The sequence below is a fragment of the Neomonachus schauinslandi genome, chromosome 9, assembly GCF_002201575.2.
Source record: "Neomonachus schauinslandi chromosome 9, ASM220157v2, whole genome shotgun sequence".
Classification (NCBI taxonomy): Eukaryota; Metazoa; Chordata; class Mammalia; order Carnivora; family Phocidae; genus Neomonachus; species Neomonachus schauinslandi.
Window position 1 is genome coordinate 95,927,064 of NC_058411.1, and position 24,464 is coordinate 95,951,527.

Consider the following 24,464-nt stretch of genomic DNA (forward strand, 5'->3'; position numbering starts at 1 on the left):
ATGGGGATTAAAGATAAATTTATTGTGGTAAGCACCAAGTAATGTATAGAATTGTTGAATCATTATACTGTACACCTGAAACCAATATAACACTATTTAATTATACCTGAATTTTTTTAAATTTCTTCTTTTTTTTTAGAGAAGGAAAGGGGCAGAGGGAGAAGGAGAGAGAGAATCTTTTTTTTTTTAAGATTTATTTATTTATTTATTTATTTATTTATTTATTTATTTATTTATTTGAGAGAGAGAGAGAGAATGAGAGAGAGCACATGAGAGTGGGGAGGGTCAGAGGGAGAAGCAGACTCCCTGCCGAGCAGGGAGCCTGATGCGGGACTCGATCCTGGGACCCCAGGATCGTGACCTGAGCCGAAGGCAGTTGCCTAACCAACTGAGCCACCCAGGCGCCCCAGGAGAGAGAGACTCTTAAGCAGGCTTCACACCCAGAATGGAGCCTGATGCAGGGCTTAACCTGAGCTGAGATCATGACCTGAGCCGAAATCAAGAGTTGGACACTTAACCAACTGAGTCACCTAGGTGCCCCTATACTTACTTGAATTTTTTTAATTAATTTAATTTGGGGGGGAGAGAGCTAACATGGTGGCATAGTAGGAGGACCCTAGGCTCCTCTTGTCCCTTGAACACAACTAGATAACTATCAAATCATTTTGACTACCCAAGAAATCAACCTCAGGACTGACAGAACAAACTCCACAACTAGAGAAAGAAGAGAGAGAAGAGGCCCCATCTATGAAGGTAGGAAGTATGGAGACATGGTTTGGGAGAGAAATGGATCACGGGATCACAGGTGCTGCAGAGGGGAGGGAGCCCTGGTAGCTGAGAGAGGCACAAGGAGAACTCCCCAAAGCTATTGGCTGGGAAAACACGAAGGCTGATTTCCATGCATTTTGGCAAACAGCAGGACTTGAAGATTGGAATTTTAAAGGTCGGTGGGCTTGGCTGCGATAGATCCCTGAGGGCATTGCCCTACTCCTGGAGAGAAAGCTGGCAAACAACCCCAGGGGCAGATGGCACCATCTGAGGAATGCCTAAGGCACACAGCAGGGAGATTGTTTACAATTCTTGGAGCACATCTGTGAGAGGCCATGTTGGCCGTGTTGGCAGAAACACCTCTCCAGGGACAAAAGAGCCAGTGGGCGCCATTTCTCTCCCCTGCCCCTCAGCAGAGGCACAGAGCCACCTGCTAAAGGAAGCTCAGCTGGATACTGGCTGCCTAGCCTGCTTGCTCCAAGTCCCACAACCCTTTCCTCTGGCTCAACTGTCCTTCTCCATCAAACCTGCATTAGTCCCAGTGCAGCAAGACCTTCCATGAGCAGACCAATGCAGGCCCCTACCCACACCACATCTCTAAAGTTTGGAGTTTTAAAAGTCAGCAGGGTTGGCTGGGATAGAGCCCAAAGTGTACTGCGATGCTCCTGGCAAGCAAGCAACCCAGAGACAGACAGCATGAAAGCATGAAAGCAGCAGTCTGAAAAATGCCTGGGATACACAAAGGAAAATTATTCATTTGCTCTTCTGGGAGTCCTTCCCTAAGAGCAGCAAGCACGAAGCCCCCTCTCTGGGGACAAAGGAGTAGGCTGGTGCCATTTCTCTCCCCACCCCCCAGCAGAAACTCCTGCACACACATCTCCCAACCGGAAAGGTCTGCAAGGATTCAGTTCTAGTAGAAGTAGCATCAAATCTCATTTAATAAGCAGACCAGAGTGCACCTAGTTAAAACTCACCACACTCTGGCCAAGGCCCAAACACTGCCTCCTACAGGCAAGGAGAGCCTCTGCATACAACTGGACTGAATGATAGAGCAGCCAACACACAGCACCAGAGTACATGCAGCACACACCAGAGACACTCCCTGAAGCACCAGGCTCTGGACATTATATGGCCTCTTCTTCACAAAGCCATTAGCCTCAGAAGCAGGAAATTGACAGGCTTTTCTAACTCACAGAAGATAGACTTAGACAAAATGCCATGATGGAAGAATTCATCCCAAATCAAACAAGAAAAAGTCCCAGTCAGAGATCTAATCAAAATAGATACAAGTAATATGCCTGATTGAGAATTTAAAGCCAACAATCGTAGAATACTCACTGGGCTTGAGAAAAAAATTGGAAGACCTTCAGGGAGGCCCTTACCACAGAGATAAAACAGTTAAAAAACGATCAGTCAGAAATGAAAAATGCAATAACTGAGATCTGAAACAGACTGGATGCAGAGAACACAAGGATGGAAGAAGCAGAGGAATGAATAAGTGATACAGAAGATAGAACTATAGAAAATAATGAAGTTGAACAAAAGAAAAGAAGAATTATGCATAATGAGAATAGACATAGAGAACTCAGTGACCCCATTAAATGTAATAACATTCATATTATAGGAATCCCACAAGGAGGAGAGAGAAAAGGGGGCAGAAAACTTATTTAAGGAACTAATAGCTGAAAACTTCCCTAATCCAGGGAAGGAAACAGACATTCACATCCAGGAAGCATGGAGAACTATCAAAATCAACAAAAGCAGGCCAACACCAAGACATATTGTAATTAAATTTGCAAAATATAGTCATAAAAAACATCCTAAAAGCAGCAAGGCAAAAAAGTCCCTAACTTACAAGGGAAGACCCATAAAGCTAGCTGCAGATCTCACCACAGAAATCTGGCAAGCCAGAAGAGAGTGGCATGACATATTCAAAGTGCTGAATGGGGAAAATAGCCAAAAATATTCTATCCAGCAAAGCTATCATCCAGAAAAGGAGAGATAAAGAGTTTCCCTGACAAACAAAAACTAAAGGATTTCATGACCACTAAACCAGCCCTGCAAGAAGTATTAAAAGGGACTCTTGAGTGGAAAGACAAAGTGACAAAGAGAAGAAAGGAACAGAGAAAATCTCCACAAACAACACAAGTAATAAAATGGCCCTAAAGACATATCTATCAATAATTACTCTGAATGTACATGGACTAAATGCTCCAATCAAAAGACAATGGGTGTCAGAATGGATTTAAAAGAAAAAAAAGACTGTACTATATGTTGCCTACAAGAGACTCTTTTTAGACCCAGAGATACCTGAAGATTGAAAGTGAGGGGATGGAAAAATATTTATCGTGCAAATGGACATCAAAAGGAAGCCGGAGTAGCAATACTTTTATCAGACAAACTAGATTTCAAACCAAAGACTGTAACAATAGATGAAAAAGGTCACAATATCATAATAAAGGGGTCTATACAACAAGAAGATCTAACAATTGTAAATATTTATGCCCCCAACATGGGAGCACCCAAATATATAAAGCAATTAATAACAAAATTAAAGAAACTCGTGGACAATAATATAATAATAATAGGGAACTTTAACACCCCACTCACTACAATGATCATCTCACCAGAAAACCAACAAGGAAACAGTGGCTCTGAATGACACACTGGAACAGATAGGACTTAACATATATTCAGAACATTCCACCCTCAAGCAGCAGAATACACATTCTTTTCAAATGTGCTAGGGACATTCTCCAGAACAGATCTCATACTAGGTCACAAATGAGGCCTCAACAAGTACAAAAAGACTGAGGTCATACCATGCATATCTTCTGATCACAGTGCTATGAAACTTGAAGTCAACCACAAGAAAAAACTTGGAAAGACCACAACACATGGAGATTAAACAAAATGCTACTAAAAAATGAATGGGTCAACCAGGAAATCGAAGAAGAAATTAAAAACTACATGGACACAAATGAAAATGAAAATACAGTGGTCAAAAAGCTTTGAGATGCAGCAAAAGCGGTCATAAGAGGAAAATATGTAACAATACAGGCCTACCTTAAGAAGCAAGAAAAACCTCAAATAAACAACCTAAATGTTACACCTAAAAAGGCTAGAAAAAGAACAACAAATGAAGCTTACAGTCAGCAGAACAAGGGGAAGAATAAAGATTAGAGCAGAAATAAATGATATAGAAACTAAAAAAAACAAACAATAGATCAATGAAACCAGGAGCTGGCTCTTTGAAAAAAAATCAGTAAAATTGATAGGCCCCTAGCCAGACTTATCAAAAAAACAAAGGACCCAAATAAATAAAACCACAAAGAGAAGAGAAATTACAATCAGCACCACAGAAATACAAACAATTATAAGAGAATATTATGAAAAACCATATGCCAACAAATCGGACAACCTGGAAGAAATGGATAAATTCCTACAATATATAAAGTACCAAAACTGAAATAGGAAGAAATAGAAAACTTGAACAGACCGATAACCCAGTAAAGAAACTGAATCAGTAATCAAAAAAATTCCCAACAAACAAAATTCCAGAGCCAGACGGCTTCACAGGAGAATTCTACCAAACATTTAAAGAAGAGTTATTACTTATTCTTCTCAAACTATTCCAAAAAATAGAAATGGAAGGAAAACTTCCAAATTCATTCTATGAGGAAAAAGACTCCACTACTGAAGAACTATATGCCAAGATCCCTCAAGAACATGGATGCAAAAATTCTCAATAAAATACTAGCAAATCAAATCCCACAGTAAATTAAAAGAATCACACACCACAATCAAGTGGGATTTATGCCTGGGCTGCAAGGGTGATTCAATATTTGCAAATCAATGTGATGTACCATGTTAATAAAAGAAAGGATAAGAACCATATGATTCTCTCAATAGATACAAAAAAAGCATTTGACAAAGTACAACACCCAATCATAACAAAAACTCTCAACAAAGTAGGGATAGAGGGAACATAATACCTCAACATCATAAAGGCCATACATGAAAAACCCACAGCTAATTATCATCCTCAATGGGGAAAAACTGAAAGCCTTTCCTTTACAGTCAGGAAAAAGACAAGGATGTCCACTCTTACCACTGTTATTTAACATAGTACTGGAACTCCTAGACACAGCAATCAGACAACAAAAAAAACAGGAGCCATCCTGAAGAAGCCAAACTTTCACTATTTGCAGATGACATGATACTTTATATCCCAAAACCCAAGACTCCACCAAAAAATTGCTAGACCTGACATATGAATTCAATAAAGTTGCAGGATACAAAATCAGTGTACAGAAATATGTTGCATTTCTATACACCAATAATGAAGCAGCAGAAAGAGAAATCGAGGAATCAGTCCCATTTACAATTGTACCCAAAACCATAAGATACTTTAGGAATAAACCTAACCAAAGAGATAAAAGATCTGTACTCTGAAAACTATAAAACACTGATGAAAGAAATTGAAGAGGACACAAAGAAATGGAAAAATGTTCCATGCTCATGGATTGGAAGAACAACTATTGTTAAGATGTCTATATTACCCAAAAGCAATCTACACATTTAATGCAATTCCTATCAAATACCACCAGGATTTTTCAGAGAGCTAGAACAAACAATCCTAAAATTTGTATGGAACCACAAAGACCCTGAATAGCCAAACCAGTCTCAAAAAAGAAAATCAAAGCTGAGGCATCACAATTCCAAATTTCAATCTACATTACAAAGCTATAGTCATCAAGACTGGTACTGGCACAAAAACAGACACATAGATCAATGGAACAGAATAGAAAACCCAGAAATGAACCCACAGTTATATCGTCAATTCATCTCCAACAAAGCAGAAAAGAATACCCAATGGAAAAAAGACAGTCTGAGGTGCCTGGGTGGCTCAGTCAGTTAAGCATCTGCCTTCAGCTGAGGTCATGATCCCAGGGTCCTGGGATCGAGCCCCACATCAGGCTCCCCACCCAGCGAGGAGCCTGCTTCTCCCTCTCCTTCTGCCTGCCACTCCCCCTGCTTGTGCTCGCTCTCTGTCAAATAAATAAATAAAATATTTTTAAAAAATAAAAAAAAAAGACAGTCTCGTCAACAAATGGTGTTGGGAAAACTGGACAGCAATATCCAAAGAATGAAACTAGACCACTTTGTTATATCATACACAAAAATAAATTCAAATTGGATGAAAGACCTAAATGTGATACAGGAAACCATCAAAATCCTAGAGGAGAATACAGGCAGTAACCTCTCTGACATTGGCCATAGCAACTTCTTCCTAGATATGCCTCCTGTGAAAGGAAAACAAAAGCAAACTATTAAGCCTCCATCAAAATAAAAGGCTTCGGGCGCCTGGGTGGCTCAGTCGTTAAGCGTCTGCCTTCGGCTCAGGTCATGATCCCAGGGTCCTGGGATCGAGTCCCACATCGGGCTCCCTGCTCGGCAAGAAGCCTGCTTCTCCCTCTCCCATTCCCCCTGCTTGTGTTACTGCTCTCGCTATCTCTCTCTCTGTCAAATAAATAAATAAAATATTTTTAAAAAATAAAAAAATAAAAATAAATAAATAAATAAAAGGCTTCTTCTGCACAGCAAAGGAAACAATCCATAAAACTAAAAGGCAATCTTCGGAATGGGAGAAGATATTTGTAAATGACCTATCTAATAAAGGGGAAGTACCCCAAATCTATAAAGAACTTATCAAACTTAACACCCAAAGAACAAATAATCCATTTCAAAAATGGGAAGACATGAATGACATTTTTCCAAAGAAGACATACAGATCACCAACAAACACATGAAAAAATGCTCAACATCACTCATCATCAGGGAAATACAAATCAAAACTACAATGAGATATCACCTCATACCAGTCAGAATGGCTAAAATTAACAACACAGGAAACAACAGATGTTGGCAAGGATACAGAGAAAGGGGAACCCTTTTACACGGTGGGAATGTAAAATGGGGCAGCCACTCTGGAAAACAGTATGGAGGTTCCTCAAAAATTAAAACTAGAACTATCCTACCATCCAGCAATTGCACTACTAGGTATTTACCCAAAGGATATAAAAATACTAATTAGAAGGGATACATGCACCCCAATATTTATAGCAACATTATCAACAATAGCCAAATTATGGAAAGAGCCCAAATGTCCATCGACTGATGAGTGGATAAAGAAGATGTGATACACACACACACACACACACACACACAATGGAATCTTACTCAGACATAAAAAAGAATGAAATCTTGCCATTTGCAATGACAAGGATGGAGCTAAAAAGTATTATGCTAAGTGAAATAAGTCTGTCAGAGAAAGACAAACAGCACATGATTTCACTCATATGTGGAATTTAAGAAACAAAACAAATGAACATAGGGGGAAAAAAGAAAGAGAAAGTGAGGCAAACCAAGAAACAGACTCTTAAGGAAGAGAACAAACTGATGATTACCAGAGGGGAGGTAGGTGAAGGGATGGGTTAGGTGATGGGCATTAAGGAGGACACTTGTGATGAGCACCAGGTGTTGTATGTAAGTGCTGAATCACTGAATTCTACACCTGAAACTAGTATTACACTGTACGTTAACTGGAATTTAAATAAAAACTTGAGGAAAATCAATAAACATTACTTTAATTTTTAAGAAATAAATAATTTTTTTAAAAGTCAGGGGTATAAAAAATTATACAAACATCTATTATGGACTGTATATATTCAAATAATTCATGAAATAATCTCTCTATGCAAGAAAATACTAAATATGGCTTCAAATAAAGGAATATATAAAGAGCAATTATGAAAGAAGCCAGACCAAAATACCCCAAGCAAAAAAGAAAAGAAAAAATTAAAGCAGAGAATACTCCAAACTAAGTTTCTACAAATGAATCACTTTTCAATGTTTTAAGTACACTGTAGTTTACAAAAGAAAAATTTTATTTTACTCTAAAAATCTAGAAAGACCCACTTTATTTATTTAAAATGTCTAACGGAATGTTAGTTCTTTTTCCACCTAACAAAGAGGGGGTCTACTCATGGCTTTAGGTTATATTATCAATTTATTCAAAGTGGAAAAACTACAAGTGGAAAGTACAAAGTGGAAAAACTAATCTTGAATGATAATATCTCATTCACTCATATGAAAGGGCTCATAATGGAAGGAGTTAATACAATGGTTTTCAAATTATGTCCCTGGTTATGTCTGACAGAGGAACTCTTTTATATTTTATTTATTAGACTTTTGAATAAAATTTTGTTTGCACAGGAATTTTATTCGTAAAAACAGTTTTTAGTTTGAAAACCCATCACCTTAAGGCTAAAGGATTTTAGCCCTATTCAAGCCTTAGCAAGAGAAATTGGGATATTTAGGCTATAACCAGGCCAGGCAAAAGTTCTTTTTGAAAGCAACACACAACTACTTGGTAATAAGGATTCTAAAACTGCACACCATATTTTAATGTCCTCAACTATACACTAAAATTAGAAGCAGTAAACATATTAGAAATATTTCAGGCCTTTAAACCACACAGTATAAGTTGAAATTCAAGCTCTGTCACTGACTAGCTATGTATTCTTGGTTTATTTAACTTCTCTGAGCCTCAGTTTCCTCTTTTGTAAAATAAGTTATGCCTTATTTTACAGAACTGTTTTAAGATCAAATAAGATAATGTATTTGAAGCACTCAACACAATATTTGACACATAGAAAAAAATCAGTAATAAATGACAACTATTATCGTTACTAAAAAAATATTTTGTATCTTAACTTACTTTTAAAAAGCACCCACACAACATCTGGCACATAGAAAGCATTCAACAATAAATGACAGCTATTATCATTACTAACGAAATACTTTATATCTTAACTTACTTTAGAGGAAAAAAAATTCTAATAGATTCACCTGTCAGCTTTTTAATAAGAGGAAACATGCCAGAAAAACAGAGTATTATACTAGTTGGTTCCTCTGTTTCATTCTGTGAAAGAACATAAAAATATTTTTTTTTCCATCTGCAAGGCATGTGATTATTGATGGCTATAATATGGGTACTTGGAAAAGATTTGTGTAATCATAATAGCATTCTTTTTTTTTTTTTAAAGATTTTATTCATTTATTTGACAGAGAGAGAGAACACAAGTAGGGGGAGCAGCAGGAAGAGGGAGAGGGAGAAGCAGGCTCCCTGCTGAGCAGGGAGCCCAACTCAGGACTCGATCACAGGACCCCAGGATCATGACCTGAGCCGAAGGCACTTAACTGACTGGGCCACCCAGGTGCCCCTCACAGTAGCAGTCTTTTTTTTTTTTTTTTTTCACAGTAGCAGTCTTGTGAGATGCTTAGGTTACTTGAAAAGCCAATGAATGCTGATATTTTGATTAAGCATCTGCTTATATAACAGGCTGGACAGTAGAAACAGTTTGTTTTTTGTTTTTTGTTTTAAAGATTTTATTTATTTATTTGAGACAGAGAGAATGAGAGACAGAGAGCATGAGAGGGAGGAGGGTCAGAGGGAGAAGCAGACTCCCTGCCGAGCAGGGAGCCCGATGCGGGACTTGATCCCGGGACTCCAGGATCATGACCTGAGCCGAAGGCAGTCGCTTAACCAACTGAGCCACCCAGGCGCCCGAAACAGTTTTATACTATAAGAACTTTAATGTAAGAAATAAAATCCCTCTGCATTTAAGAATTTTATTTATTTATAAAGATTTTATTTATTTATTTGAGAGGGAGCAGAGAGAGAGAGAGCACATGAGTTTTGGGGGGGGAGGGGCAGAAGGAGAAGCAGACTCCCGGCTGAGCGCAGGGAGCCCTGGCTGGGCTGGATCACAGGACCCTGGGGTCATGACCTGAGCCAAGGCAGTCTTTTAACCAACTGAGCCACTCAGGCACCTACTCAGGTGCCTCCATTTAAGGGTTTTAAATTCTGACCCTTTATTCATCCCTGTTGTCTTTGGTTTGTGTTTTCTACACTGAACAGGGCTCTCTCTCTGCCAGTAAAAATCCTTTCAAATACAAGCTCAAATCCAGTCTTCTGCAAATATCCGTGATCATTGGACAGTGGTCAGTTAATCATGCTACTGAACATAAAGCACATATTATGATTCATACCAACTGTTGTCAAGTCCTTTAAAGTTCATAATGCATTTTCACATTTTATTTATCTTATTTGTGCCTCAAAAAGCCCTGACTAAAGTAGAGTGAGAATTAAAATTTTATCTCCCAATGGCTGACTCCAGGCCTGGAGAATGAATGCATTAAATAAGAAAAATAAAATCTCCATTTTAACAATATGAGAAGACCGAAGTGTAAAGACTTAATGAAGACTACAAAAATCTTAAGAACAGCAGTTCAAATCTACATCTTCTTCATCACCCTACTTACTGCTCAGGTTAATGTCTCTCTCCACAGCAGAAAACTTAGAGGTAGAGCAGGAGTCATTGCCTTTACTCCCAAGAAGTTTTAAGAATTCAGACTTTTTCTATTAATAAAGTCCTTGTGTTTTGTAAAACCAAACTTAAGACAACAATTTTTCTCCTTGTTTCTTTTGGTTCTTACCTATTTTCCTAACTAGATTTTGTAAGTATTTAAGTGACACCCAAAGAAGTGACTATCAACTAAATATTATCTAAATGGAAAAACATTTTAGGCACTAATATTAGAATAAAAAAATTGGGGGAGGGTTTGGTAGATTCTCCACACTGATTTGTTAGTAAATAATCTAAAAATTCCCCCCAAATCTTGTTTATCTCTATTTTGTCAAATATTTGAAATATACCAAAACTGCTAATATACAAAGCGTAATTGCCTTGATTAGAGAGAATTTTCAATTAGATGAAATTCTTTCATAGCACACTATTTTAGGTTAATGAAGAACTATGTTTCAGTATACAAAGAACTTTAATTCTACCTTAACAGGGAAATTTCATATTCCTCCAATGGGCATTTACTGAGTAATGGCTATATACAAATTTACTGTGCCACTTTATAACAGCACTCTATAATCATATGTAACTACACTATCTAAAGCCTCTACTGAATAGAAAGACACTAATCTAATTAGGAAATCATTTGTAACCACATACTTTTACACACTATAGTCATAAAAACTAATACTTCTTTTAACAGAGTATTTAGGATATCAAAGACTTCTATAACTTACAGAAGTTATTTTGATTTTTCAGCCCATTTTTAGTGCCAAGTGAGAACAAATTCAAAGCTGGTTAGCCTACTTAATTAACAGGAAAAAATAAAACATCTTATTATTTTTAAAATATATTTTTATTTAAATTCAATTAACTAACATATAGAATATTATTAGTTTCAGAGGTAGAGTTCAGTGATTCATCAGTCTTATGTAACACCCAGTGCTTATTACATCACGTGCCCTTCTTACTGTCCATCTTATTATTAAATAAGATTTTATTTAAAATCACCCAAAGGGGGAAAAAAAGTCACCAAGAAAGTCATTCAAGAACTGTTAGTACCATTCCACTTAACAATGTATGAAAAACTTAACATGAAGGCATGAGCTTGAAAACAGAAAGTCAATTCCGTATACATACTCATCAACTTTCTTCTTATAATTTTTTTTAAAAGTGCTAAAACCAACCTGGTATAGAAAGTGTTGGTCCCCCTTGGTAATGTGATGATCCTGTATCCTGGGTCAAGTCAAACAGTAACTCTGAAGAATTATTAGACACAACTCGTGATGAGTTCGTTATATAACCCTGTTAAAATATTTCAAAGGAAGAATGTTACATTTACTCACCACAGTTACAATTATTTTGTTTCATAAGCTTTTATAAAGGTAAATTTAAGTGTATGTCAATATTATAACTTTGATAACTCAGTAATTAACAAGTTATAAAACACAGAGGTAATTATTACTATCTGTCAAAATCATCATCTACTAAAACTGAAAGCAAGCTCTTACAGCTGGTTTGTTCCTAACTAGCCAATTAAAACAGGGCAAATTCTAGTCTTTTTTTTTTTTCAAGAGAAAGGAAACATATACCCATTTTAAATCAGCAGGATTGATACACTCTAGAGAGCTACTAAAAATGCAGTATTCCCATCAAAGAGCAAACAGTAAAACTTCGCAAAATCTATGGGTAAGAGGAAAAAAACAGAAAAACATACTGACATAAGTACAAATTTAAAAGCGTCTGTATCTCTATAAGCCCCCCAGACAAAATATCAGGGCAAACAAATTGGGAATCAATCTGCAATACTGTGCATCAGGATTAGGGATGAATATAGCACATGATTTGAGTTTTAGAATCATCTTTATTGGAAAAATTTATAAGGCAAGGGTCAGGAAAAGAAAGAATGCCCCCCCGCCCCACTCTTCCTGCTATTCCAAATAAAGCCATGCAAGATTGGGATAATCTCCCATCTCAAAGAGCAAATATGAAAGCTGCCTGACCAACAGGGTAAACCCCAATAAGAAAGCCAGGCAAATGGGTTAGAATGAAAGCTATTTATAGGAATAATCTGGGACAGCTGCTCTGCTCCTGGAAGCCTTAGGGCTCAAGAGAAATTTTAGCCTTTCTGTCAGGAGAAAAGATGGTCCCAGAGAAGATGATCTCAAGAAGAGTGAAAAGTATGAGATGAATGATAATGTGCTCAAGAATTAGGTAGTATAAATTTGTGTTAGCACACATAGATGTTTAGTATAATTACGAAAAGTGTGATCAATTTAAGGATGTATAGCCAATACTATTACATATTAAATATACTGACACACTCACAAAATATATTCCAATTCTATTTTTAAAAGACCATCGTTGTAGAGTAAGCACTCAGAGTGAATTCTGGACCATTCTATATGTCATAATATACAACAAGCAAAAGTTTCAGGATTAACAATGCTTAAAAATCAAAAGGGAGGGTCGCCTGGGTGGCTCAGTCATTAAGCGTCTGCCTTCGTCTCAGGTCATGATCCCAAGGTCCCGGGATCGAACCCTGCATCAGGGTCCCTGCTTGGCGGGAAGCCTGCTTCTCCCTCTCCCACTCCCCTGCTAGTGTTCCCTCTCTGTGTCTCTCTCTGTCAAATAAATAAAATCTTAAAAAAAAAAAATCAAAAGGGAAACAGTCACCTTAAGAGAAAAATGGGCAAAGGCTATAAACTGAGACACTTCAAAAGCAAAATACAAATGACCGATACATTAAAAAACTCTTTCCAACTTACTAGTCAAAGAAATGCAAATAAAGACGGGCAATTTTTAACTACTGAACTGGCACTGTTTTAAAGATAATAATATGTAATACAAAACAACTGGATACTCCTCTTAAAAGTATTCAAGTTGTGAAAAGAAAGAATGAGTACAGAAAAATATAAGACTAAGAAGAAAAAACTAACTGTAAAGTGTGATCCTGAATAGGACTCTGGGAATGAAAACTGGCATTAATTGAAAAACTGGTAAAATTCAATTAAGGTTTGAAGTGTAATGTTAATTACCTAATTATGATACATAAAATGTTAGCATTAGGGGAAACTAGGTTAGGCATATATGAGAACCTCTGTATTATTTTTCTTCTAAGTCTAAAATTAGCTTGAAATAAAAATTTAAAAATTAAAAAGTAATGATAACATTCACTATTGGTAATAGTAAATATTGGTTATATTTTGGTACAACATTTTTGCATGAATATGTTGGCAGCAGCTACCAAAGGCTTTATTAAGTTCACATTGTTTGGTCCAATTATTCCACTTTAAAAATTTATGATAAGGAAATGAAGATGTTTAATGAGAATTCTTTTTAATAAGAAAAAATTAAAATCTGTATGTCCAACAAAAGAATGGTTAAATAATGATAGACTATCATGCAAACACTAATACTGTTTTTGAGAAATATCCAAAGGCATAAACCCAGTAGAATGTTGAGAAAAAAGAGGAATACATATTTGTATACATAGTATGGTCCTGATTTATATACTCTATAGTATGCTGCAGGGGGGGGGGGGAAATTCAAAATATAGTATGTACCCTTCTCTCTTTCTAAACTTCTCTCCAAAATAAATATTAAAGATAGAAACACAAAGGTTTTATTTGGTTTGTGCTTATTAACTAAGGGATAATTAAGTTTTCAGAATTTTGGTTTGCTACTAACTTTTCTATTGACATTGGTGTGTTAAGTTATGGAAACAAAATCAATGAAGGGAGTATAAACTTTCAGTTATGGAATAAATTAGTCATGGGGATGTAACGTACAGCATGGTGACTATAGATAATAATACTGTATTACATATTTGAAAGTTGCTAAGTGTAGATCTTAAAATTTCTCATCACAAGAAAAAAATTCTGTTAACTACATATGGTGATATAGATGTTAACTACATTGCGGTGAACATTTTGCAATATAAATAAATATCAAATCATTGTTATACACCTGAAATTAACATAATGTTGAATATCAATTATACCTCAATAATAAACATTTAAAATTTTAAAGAGATGAGCTTTCCTCACCACACTGCATAAATTGCAGAATAAAATACCAAATAAGTAAATAGTTGTTGTTTAAACAAAAAAGAAGTTATGGAAATAGGTATCGAAGTAACTCAAACCACTTCTAGAATCTGAGGCCTAACAAACCCAAATCTGCATTTGAACCTTAACATGTAATATAAAAAAAGCGTAACCATGCTCAATCTTATTTCATAATAAATATTTTCTCCAAATATTTGCACTTAAAAAATGGAAAATATTCACTTGTATTTTCCAAAATAGTTCTTTAACAGAAATATAAAGTTAACACTCTTAACACTTTATTAGGAAACAACTCTGGTTAATTAAGCTCCGGAATTTCAGCGAGCAGGCACACATTGTTCAACAATAACTGGTTAAAATAATTCTCCAAGAGTGAAAATATAAAAAGTTCAGAAAGATATCAAATACAATAATAAGGGTAGAATAGACACCAGACTGGGATTCAGAAGACCAGCACATTTAACTATATACCTTGGACAAGTCACTTCTGAGCTTCAAGTTATTCACCTTTCAAACTGAAATAATAGTCACAATTGTTTTAAATGTACTTGTACTTCATGATTCATGTATTAAATCAAATAGTTGTCACATTACTAATAAAAAACTAATATTATACCCTATTTTATAAATAGGTAAACTAAGGTTAGGTGTAGTTATATGAGGCTCCCAATACAGTCCTGCTTGTTATTGATGGAGCTATAATGAGAACCCAGAGCCTGACTGATTCCAAAGTTATACCCTTAAGCTAGATCACAATGACTTTACTATAAGTGATAATAATATATCCCTGCTATCTGTGAGAGTTCTGAAAGAGATGTTGAAGTATAGAGATATTCCATGAAAAAGTAAACACACACACACACACACGACATAAAATGAAAAACTGTAATTATAATTTATTAAAAGCAGTGGCTTCCAAAATTCAGAGTAAATGTCCTTAAATAGGAGTCTCAATTCATCCCAGAATATGTCTGTCATTCTTAACTTTGCACATTAGAATGACTTGAAGAATTTTTTTTACAATACACCATTTCCAGGACCCACCCAGACCAACTGGCACAACCTCACCTTTTAAAAACTTAACCAAGATTGGGAAACACCAATTGAGGTGTTTTGATTTTAAAACTATATGCAACTAATGAATCGTTGAACACTACATCAGAAAACACTAATAGTGTACTATATATTGGCTAACTGAACATAATAATAAAAAATAAATAAAACTATGCCCAGAGAAATAAACATCTCAGAAATAGTTCTAGTTTCTAACTTTTATAACACCAAAGATACACACTTTCCCCTTGTTGTTTGTTTTTGTTTTTTTTTTCTCACTGGGTCCAATGTTGGATTTTTATTTATCAAACTGAATTAAACAGTAAAGTTTCTTTTTCCAGTTTTCTATCCTGCAAAAGCCACAACTTATGAAAAGTACACTGAGTTAATTTGATTCCAACTAATAGCAAAAGATCTTTACATTTTAAGTAGGTTTCCATCTTTTGAAATATTAGGAATAACCTGCAGAACCTTAGAATCCAAGCTTGAGAGTCAGTGGTCTGGGTAAAATATCTCATTTTATTTATTTATTTTTATTTTTTATTTTTTTAAAGATTTTATTTACTTATTTGACAGAGAGATACACAGTGAGAGAGGGAACACAAGCAGGGGGAGAGGGAGAGGGAGAAGCAGGCTTCCTGCCGAGCAGGGAGCCCAATGTGGGGCTCGATCCCAGGACCCCGGGACCATGACCTGAGCCGAAGGCAGATGCTTAACCATCTGAGCCACCCAGGTGCCCCAAAATATCTCATTTTAGAAATGAAGAAAATGAGGCTCAGAGAGGTTTCAACAATGCTTATTAAACAAGGCTGAATCAGCATTCAAGTCTCTTGCTTCAGTCTAAGTTTTTTAAACTACTGGTCCAGGGCTTATATCACTATTAAGTTATTATTTCAGATAGTTATTATCTCAAGTAATAACAACTCAGGGAGAGAGAAACATTTGCCTAAACCTATTCTTTTATGATACATACATCTTCAAAATATAAGTGGGAGTTGAATTTACTTAGCCATAGATTTAAAAATCTGTAGCCTTCCTTTTCATTGTTAAATAAATTACAATTAAAATAACTCTTCTATGAAAAATAACACCTCAAAATATCAGTTTTTAGTGCTAACACATCTGCAGATTACCTAATAGTAATATGATATGAAATACAGGAAAAATGGATTATTCCTACAAAAATATTTGGATTCAATTCTGGTTTTGAACTTGAATATTTGCAAGAAAATTTACAGGTGCTTTGGGAGACAATAATGGAATTACTGTCAAAAGAACAAACATTTTCATTAAAATTTATTATTTCTCTAAAGCCAGTGCCAAATAGCTTACGATAAGCATGACAAAACCACTGAGTTAATTCAATTCCAACTAATAGCAAAGAATCTTTACATTTGGGATAACTTTTTCTTTGAGTACTCTAACTCCTTGGCTTCAGGACCCCTTTACACATTTAAAAATTATGGAGGACCCAAAAGAATTTTTATTTATTTGGGTTATACCTATTGATATTTACCATATTAGAAATTAAAACAGAGAAATTTTAAAAATACTTATTTGAAGTAACAATAATAAACCCATTACAGATTAACATAAATAACATTTTTATGAAAAGTGACTATCTTGCAAACAAACACAAAAAAATTAGCGAAAACAGTGGTACTGTTTTACATTTCTGAAAATCTCTTTAATATCTAGCTTAATCAAAAAGTGTTGCAGTTTCCTATCTGCTTCCGCCTTCAATTTGTTAGGACATGTTATTTTGCTTGAAAAATATAGAGAAAATCTGGCTTCATAAAGATATATAGTGGAAAAAGGGAGTAGTATTTTAATAGCAATTTAGGATAACTATGGATATACTTCTTTGATACTACACCAAAATTCAACAGTTGGTATTTTCTTAAGGGTTTACTGTAATGTGGCATCTGACTTCCTAATTACTAAACTTTTTGTACTTTGTTACATTAAAATCTATTGGTCAGTCTCACACTTTGAATGGATCTTTCTTTTTTTTTTAAGATTTTATTTATTTGAGAGAGAGAATGAGAGACAGAGAGCATGAGAGAAAGGAGGGTCAGAGGGAGAAGCAGACTCCTTGCTGAGCAGGGAGCCCGATGTGGGACTCGATCCTGGGACTCCAGGATCATGACCTGAGCCGAAGGCAGTCACTTAACCAACTGAGCCACCCAGGCGCCCCGAATGGATCTTTTATCTGTATGATTTTGTAACATCATGCACTGGTTATTTCAAAAATATTGGTTTCTTTATATTATGCTGATCCTCCAAATGTTCACAGAATTCATTATACAATATCAAAAAATCATATTTATTAATTGCACCACCGAGAGGAAAGTCTTTAAGTACTGGGAAGCTGTCAAGATCATAGTGGCAGGTACAAGTTTTCAAAAATTCTAATTTGTGCTTGAAAGCTCAATTTTACCCAAGAAATGCTATCAGCTGTTTTCCTTTAAGTGTGCACTTTGTTCAGTTTTGAGGAAATGTCTGCCAAATAACCAAGACTGAATCACTCACTATGTGTAGCAAACAGACTCTCAAGTGGCCTCAATGATTCCCACCCCCTGGTGTTCATGTCCTGCATGATTCCCTCCCTTTAGTGTAGGCAAGACATGTGACTTGCTTCTAACCAACAGAATACAGCAAAGGTAACAGGATATACATGATTTTGTGTACGGGACTACATTACATAAGATCATAATGCCATTCTGCCAAGGATTTTCTCTATTGTGGGCTTTGAGCAAATAAGCCATGTGGGAAAGACCCACTTTGCAAAGCCAGAGATTCTCAGTCTGACAACTGTTAAGAAACTGAATGTTGCCAATTACCATGAGAACTTGGAAGCAGATACTTCTCCAGTCAAGCTTCAGATGAGACTGCAACCTCAGAGTCCACACCTTGAATGTAGCCTTTTGAGACCCTGAAGCAGAGGATCCAGCTAAGCCATGACCTGACTCCTGACCCATAGAAACTATGAGATAATATGTGTGGTTTTAAACCATTGTTTGTGGTAATACTGATACACAAAAATAATACACCATGGTTTATCAGTCATTCTTTCAAGTAAAAGTAGTCTTCTATTTTTAAAAAGTGGGTGGGTTAGGTCACATTTCAATCACACAAGTGCTTTTCCTCAAGATAACCATTAAACTTCAGACACAGACGTGCTTTTGCATACTATCCACTTCATCACACAAAATATTTTTAAAAGACACATATTCAAAGGTAGAGATTTAACAAAATAACATGTAAATACTTCATCAAGGAAATCAAGTATGAATATATTTTACTGGGAGTGCATGGTGGGGATGAATACAAAAACTACTCATACTTGGTACCACTGTCTTGATTTATACTAAGGCACCAGCAGTTTACCCAATATTACTTTTGAATCACCAATGAATATGTCAACGTGGCGGAAAAGGCAAATAGTGTCTTTGTATTATTATGACAATAGTATTGACTCCCAAACCCATGAAAGAGTCTCAGGGGAACCCCAGGGGACTGAAGACTACACACTGAAAACTGCTGCACTAAGGCAATGGTTCCATTTTAAGTATATATTTATATATAACATATACATATATATGTATGTAAATACATATAAACTAGGGGTTAGTCTGGATTGAAATCCCAGATCTATCATTTTGCCAGCTGTATGACCTTGAATGAATAATTTAACCTCTGTGAGCCTGAATTTCCTCAACTATAAAACAGGAATAATAGTAATAGTGCATACTTCACAGGGACAGTTAAGAATTAAACGATTAATTTATGTATAGCATTTAGAACAAAGCCTTACACATAAATATCAACTTAATAAATATTAACTATTACCATTAACTATTACTATTTGTTAAGAGTTTTTTAAACTAAATTATGAAGATACATTTTCAGAATAAAAATCTACAATGTCCTCTCAAAAGTTTTTCCAATTAAAAACCAAGAACAACTGACCCAATTTACAATCTTAAATAATTTTCCATTATGCAATATTCATTATGCTTTTATTCATGTTTTGTAACACAATTTTCAATACTTTACCTATTTAATTTAAGCATGTCACCTGATTTAGGAACCGGCTCCATGGGTAGTTCCTGTAGTTATTACTCTGGGTACTGGCTAAGCTATCATAAGATGGTGACATTTTCTGATGCTAATTATGCTTCTATTGAATGACTACCCATGACAATCCAGAATTTTAATTGGTATTGTTTATACTGATAAGTAATATCCAATGTATCCCTGAGCTGTGTAGTTTCAGAAACACTTACAGGTTTAGACAAAGGCTGAACAATAATAGAACTATCTGAAGATCTAGATTCAGGATGAAAATTTACTGGCGAGGCAGCCACTGGATTTGATGTTGGGTTCGTGTAGTGTTGACTTGTAGGCTTGAATGCAGCAGTAATACCTGTATTTAAAATTACATAATACATTAAATATATTTTTATATAACCAATGATGTCAAAATACTTCACTTTAAAAGTAAAATAGTAAAGCAATACCATACCTCGACTGAGTGCACCATTCTTTATTCCCCTTGAATATGAGCTGGGGTTTACTCTATTCAAAATATCTACAAAAAATTATATTTATTTTAAAATTCATTATTTGAATAAAATATATGCTAAGAAAATAGAAATCATGAATTGAAAACAATCAAATAGATTCCTGGAAGGAGTATATAAGTTGTCACTCACTTAAAATACAGTTAATTTTAAACATATATATCTTTATCTACTAAAGAAAGATTACTAGCCTTGTTTTAATAGAATAAGAACAACCTAACTGTAACTCAAAATCCAAAAGCCAGAAGTAGAAGATTGATAAATCTGACTACATGTAAGTCAAATTTTCTACAAAGCTTCTTTTATGGCAAAGAAATAGTTCACATAATTAGTAAAAATCTTCCAAAAATATATGTATATATAACCTATAATTAATGTATATATCTTTCTTTGAGTGATGACAGGGCTATATCCACTCAGGTTCCTATCACTCAAAACCAAACCCCTATCCAACCTCCATATCCCATTCACACCTTCCTTGGAAGTATCGTTATGAGGGATCTCACTGGATTATCTGCAGCATTAATTTTGAGTCCTGAAAGGGAAAAACTAGCAGAGATTGCAGACTAAAATAACAGTTTATCAGAGTACCTTATAACTTAAGGGGTTTCAAATCTACCAGTATACCAGAAGTCAATCTGAGCCTGATAGAACTTTCAGGATCACTTTAAAGTCCCTGATTCTGGCATGCACGTGAACTTCTGCAACTTCTAGATTATTTGCTAGTCAAACTAAAATTGGGAAGAGTGGGAATTTGCCAAAAATCGCTGGTTACAAAAAGGTAAAAGCACAAACAAGTACAAACCTCATAAAAATTTCCCTTTTCCCTCATAGTAAAAAAGAACCAGATCCCATAAAATAACTCTATGAAGTACAGGGCCACACAATAGTAGGGTTGTTTTCTGACAATGGCAATGCAGTGCTCTATACCTAAGCATTACCTATGTCTCATAGAACAAAAACCTGCTCAAACAACTTGACACCATTTTCACTCAGAAATTCAAGATTATTACTCAAACCATCAAAGAACTATTGGCCAAAGTACTTTTTAGTGGCTGTATTCTACAAAACACAAGTTTTTACCCTCCTTTCTAGCAGTTCTATACAAACACTTAACCCATATTCCATATATTAAAATATTTTATGGCTTACACAAAAACAACAATAAATTCATTTAAATTCTGCATAACAGTCCAGAAAATAATTTTTACTGGGGTCAGTCTCCGTTTTGACAGAATTATTTTAAAACTAATATGCACTGTTCTAGTTGAATACTGTTAACATCTTCTACTTGGTATAATTCAATTTGATCTTATTTTTTTCAATAAGATAATATGAATAACTATTTTATAATATGGTAATATTCCATTATAAAATGATCACAACGACTAGAAATAGTAATTAAGAGAATATATAATCATGTTCCACTATCATCAAAAAGCATGCCATCATGCCTAGTTCAATTTATAATCAAAGTGGCACTCCACTTAGAACCTAAGAGATTACCAATCTGCCACAGGAAATGGTATTGAGAATTTAATTTAAGTGATCCTCCCTCTGATAAAACTGAATAAAAATGCCATTCCAAGTTCAGAGGAAATAGAAGAAAGAACCAAGCTTTCAGAAGATTTAAAAGTAGTGTCTTAATCATACTTTTAAGCACTGCCTTGATAAGAAAACTCTATTATGCTGGTCATATTCTTTGGTAAATTCACCTGGCTTAAACAAGCAAACAAATAAACATGTACCTGCAATTGGAAATTATCTATTTTCTCTTTCTGCCTTAACATTTGTATGTTATTTCTCTGTACTTTTTTACATTTTTGAGTGGACATTTTAATAAGTGTCATTGGTCTTTGCTTTGTAGCATTCTAACAACATCAAATCCAACTACTCTAACTAAAATCTAATAATCCACAAAGGTACCAAAATATTCTGCTAGAAAGCCATAAAAAAGATTTAAGTATTAACTAATTGCTACATCATCCAAGTACATGGCTGTAGACAGTGTTCTTCTATTTGATAAATATAAATGAGAGCTGGTAGAAGATGAATGTGGTCAGAAGCTGCAGCCCCTGTTGGCACACAGGTTAGAGACTGCAATTATTCTCTGCCTATGTATTTTGTAGCAATGTATGATGACATTGTAGTTGCCTGAATTGTGAGAACCCCTGTCTGAGACTGAAACTTATTTAGTATACTATGACATTTGAAGAAAAGTATTCGAACCTCTTCCAGTTCTCTAATTCTGGGTTTAAGTGGGGGGGGGGGGGAAGATAAACAGATAAACAGGTTACTTGGCTCCACTAAAAATTAGGATTTCCAATTTCAAAAGACCTCCCATGTTACCAGCTAATCTTAGACTATTCTTTTCCTCACATCTGATATTTTAACCTTTTACTTCCCTCCTCAAGTCCTCAATCATGTCCTCACCCTGATTCTATAATTCTCACTCACCTCTCACCAAATCTTTCATCTCTAACTCCTTACAGAGGAACAAGGACATGAGTACCTTATAAGGCAGTTCACAAGTTTTTCCATTAGAAACAGTATTTCATAAAAATTGGCTCCACTAAAAGTAAATGCTTACTTGAAATTGCTGGTTTTGAACTTGTTATCTCTCCAACAAAGATTGGCTCATCATCATCATCATCCTCAACCTCTTTTACTTTCTTCTGCCATGGTTCTAACTCTTCTTCTTCACATTCCATAAAGAGTTCTGCCATTTTTGAATTATCTAATTTTCAAAAGGAGAGAAGCAAACCTTATTTTCAAAAAAAAAAGTAAATACATTTTTTAAAAATTCACAGTATATTTAAGATCTATTTTAATAGCCCTAACAGCAATTTGTGACTTGATATTTGTAGTTAGTTCATGGCAGCAACAGTGAGAAACTCAGAGCTCATTCTCTAAGACATAAACTAATGAATTTAGATAAATAGATAATGGTTGACAGTAGTCATTTACATGAAACAGTCAAAATGAATTCCAGTCATATGCCTGGAGTATAATTTTATCTACAAAAAGGATTGCACCTAACCATTATCTTGGGGGGAAAAGTATTAACAAAGGGGAGATAAACTAAGAAGAAGAGGTAACTCACAGGAGATATAGTAGAAAAACTGAACCAAATTCAGGAATTCCAGGCACAAAGCAGGGATAAGGCGCTAGACTAAAATAAGGGAACAAAGTGAGACTTACTCTATTCAGGGCAAATTAGACATTTCTTACCTAAAGAAACAGATCAAAGAACGTGGAATAAATATGAACATACACCACCCTAGAAGTTCTGACCAAGCACAGAGCTCCTAGGTAGAATTTTAGTACCTCACTCTTAAATATTAATGGACAATCAAAAAGTACCAGAAATTTCAGGAAAACCTCCAGTCTTTTAGACCAAATCAATAAAAAGATAAAGAATCCTAAGGAAAAGAGATAATGCAGAGAGCGAGAAAAATATTAAAGAAAATATAATTAGCATCTTTAGAGATATTAGATAAGAATTTTATAAAAATATTCAGGAAAAAAATCAGATTAAAAATATGATAGCCAAAATTTTTTAATTCAGTTTTTTTAAAAAATCATATGTCCCCAGAGGTGGAGCTAAGAGAAAAAGAGAAAAATACACACACACACACACACACACACTAAATAGAGAAGAAAACACAAGGTTGTCAGAGAAAATCAATTTCAAAGTACAACATTCACCTAATAAAATTTACAAAAAGAGAATAGAGAAAAAGCAGGGAGTAGGTTATCTGAGAAATAATACAGAAAAATTTCCTAGATTGGAAAACGTAAATCTCCGGGTTGTAAGGCCTCACTAGGTACACAGCACAATGATCAAGAAAAAAGTTATATCAAGACACATCATCATGAAATTTCAGAACAAAAGAGATAAAGAGAATATCTAAGATCTATGGGGCGGGTGGGGATTGGGGTGGGGTGGAAAGAACCGTTCATACTCAAAAGGTCAATAAGAATAAGAACTATATTATAATACTTTAGTAGAAGACAGTAAGTAATAATTCAGTAATTTCTAACCAATATTATTTTTCAATCTAGAATTCTTTACCCAAACTTTTCATCAAGTGTGAAAATAAAGAAGAGCAACATCACACAAGATTTACTTCCCACGTAACCCTTCTCAGGAAGTTACTGCAGAATCCATAAAAATATGAGACTTAACCAAGATAGAAGACACAGCATGTAGAAAACACGGTATTCAATACAAAGTCCCAGGACAATGGTTTTCAGCAGACCCAGAAAACAACCAGTCCAGACTAGATTGGAACAGTACTTCAGGAGGAAATGTCTCTGGGACACCAAAGAAAAGATGATTAAAATGTAAATTTTTAGACTACCTGACAAGTTCTACTGTGTAGAAAGCTGAATTGAGAGGCTACTGAAGAGTATGGGAAGACGTGCCTATAGATTTTTATACAACTTAGCAAATGAAAATACATGAAAAGCATTAACAGCTAGATACATGAGAAAGAAAGAAAGAAAGAAAGAAAGGAAGGAAGGAAGGAAGGAAGGAAGGAAGGAAGGAAGGA

General features: G+C 35.2%; 1 protein-coding gene across 1 annotated transcript in view; it reads right to left on the bottom strand.

Annotated features, from left to right (window-relative positions):
• ZNF280D (zinc finger protein 280D) overlaps window positions 1–24,464 on the bottom strand; it is a 124,587-nt gene that overhangs the window by 87,497 nt on the left and 12,626 nt on the right. The window contains exons 4-7 of the mRNA XM_021693807.2: window positions 22,499–22,645; window positions 19,851–19,916; window positions 19,612–19,751; window positions 11,387–11,504 (exon numbers count right to left, since the gene is read on the bottom strand). Coding sequence (XP_021549482.1) covers window positions 11,387–11,504; window positions 19,612–19,751; window positions 19,851–19,916; window positions 22,499–22,645 — 471 coding nt within the window. The remainder of the gene's footprint in view (window positions 1–11,386; window positions 11,505–19,611; window positions 19,752–19,850; window positions 19,917–22,498; window positions 22,646–24,464) is intronic.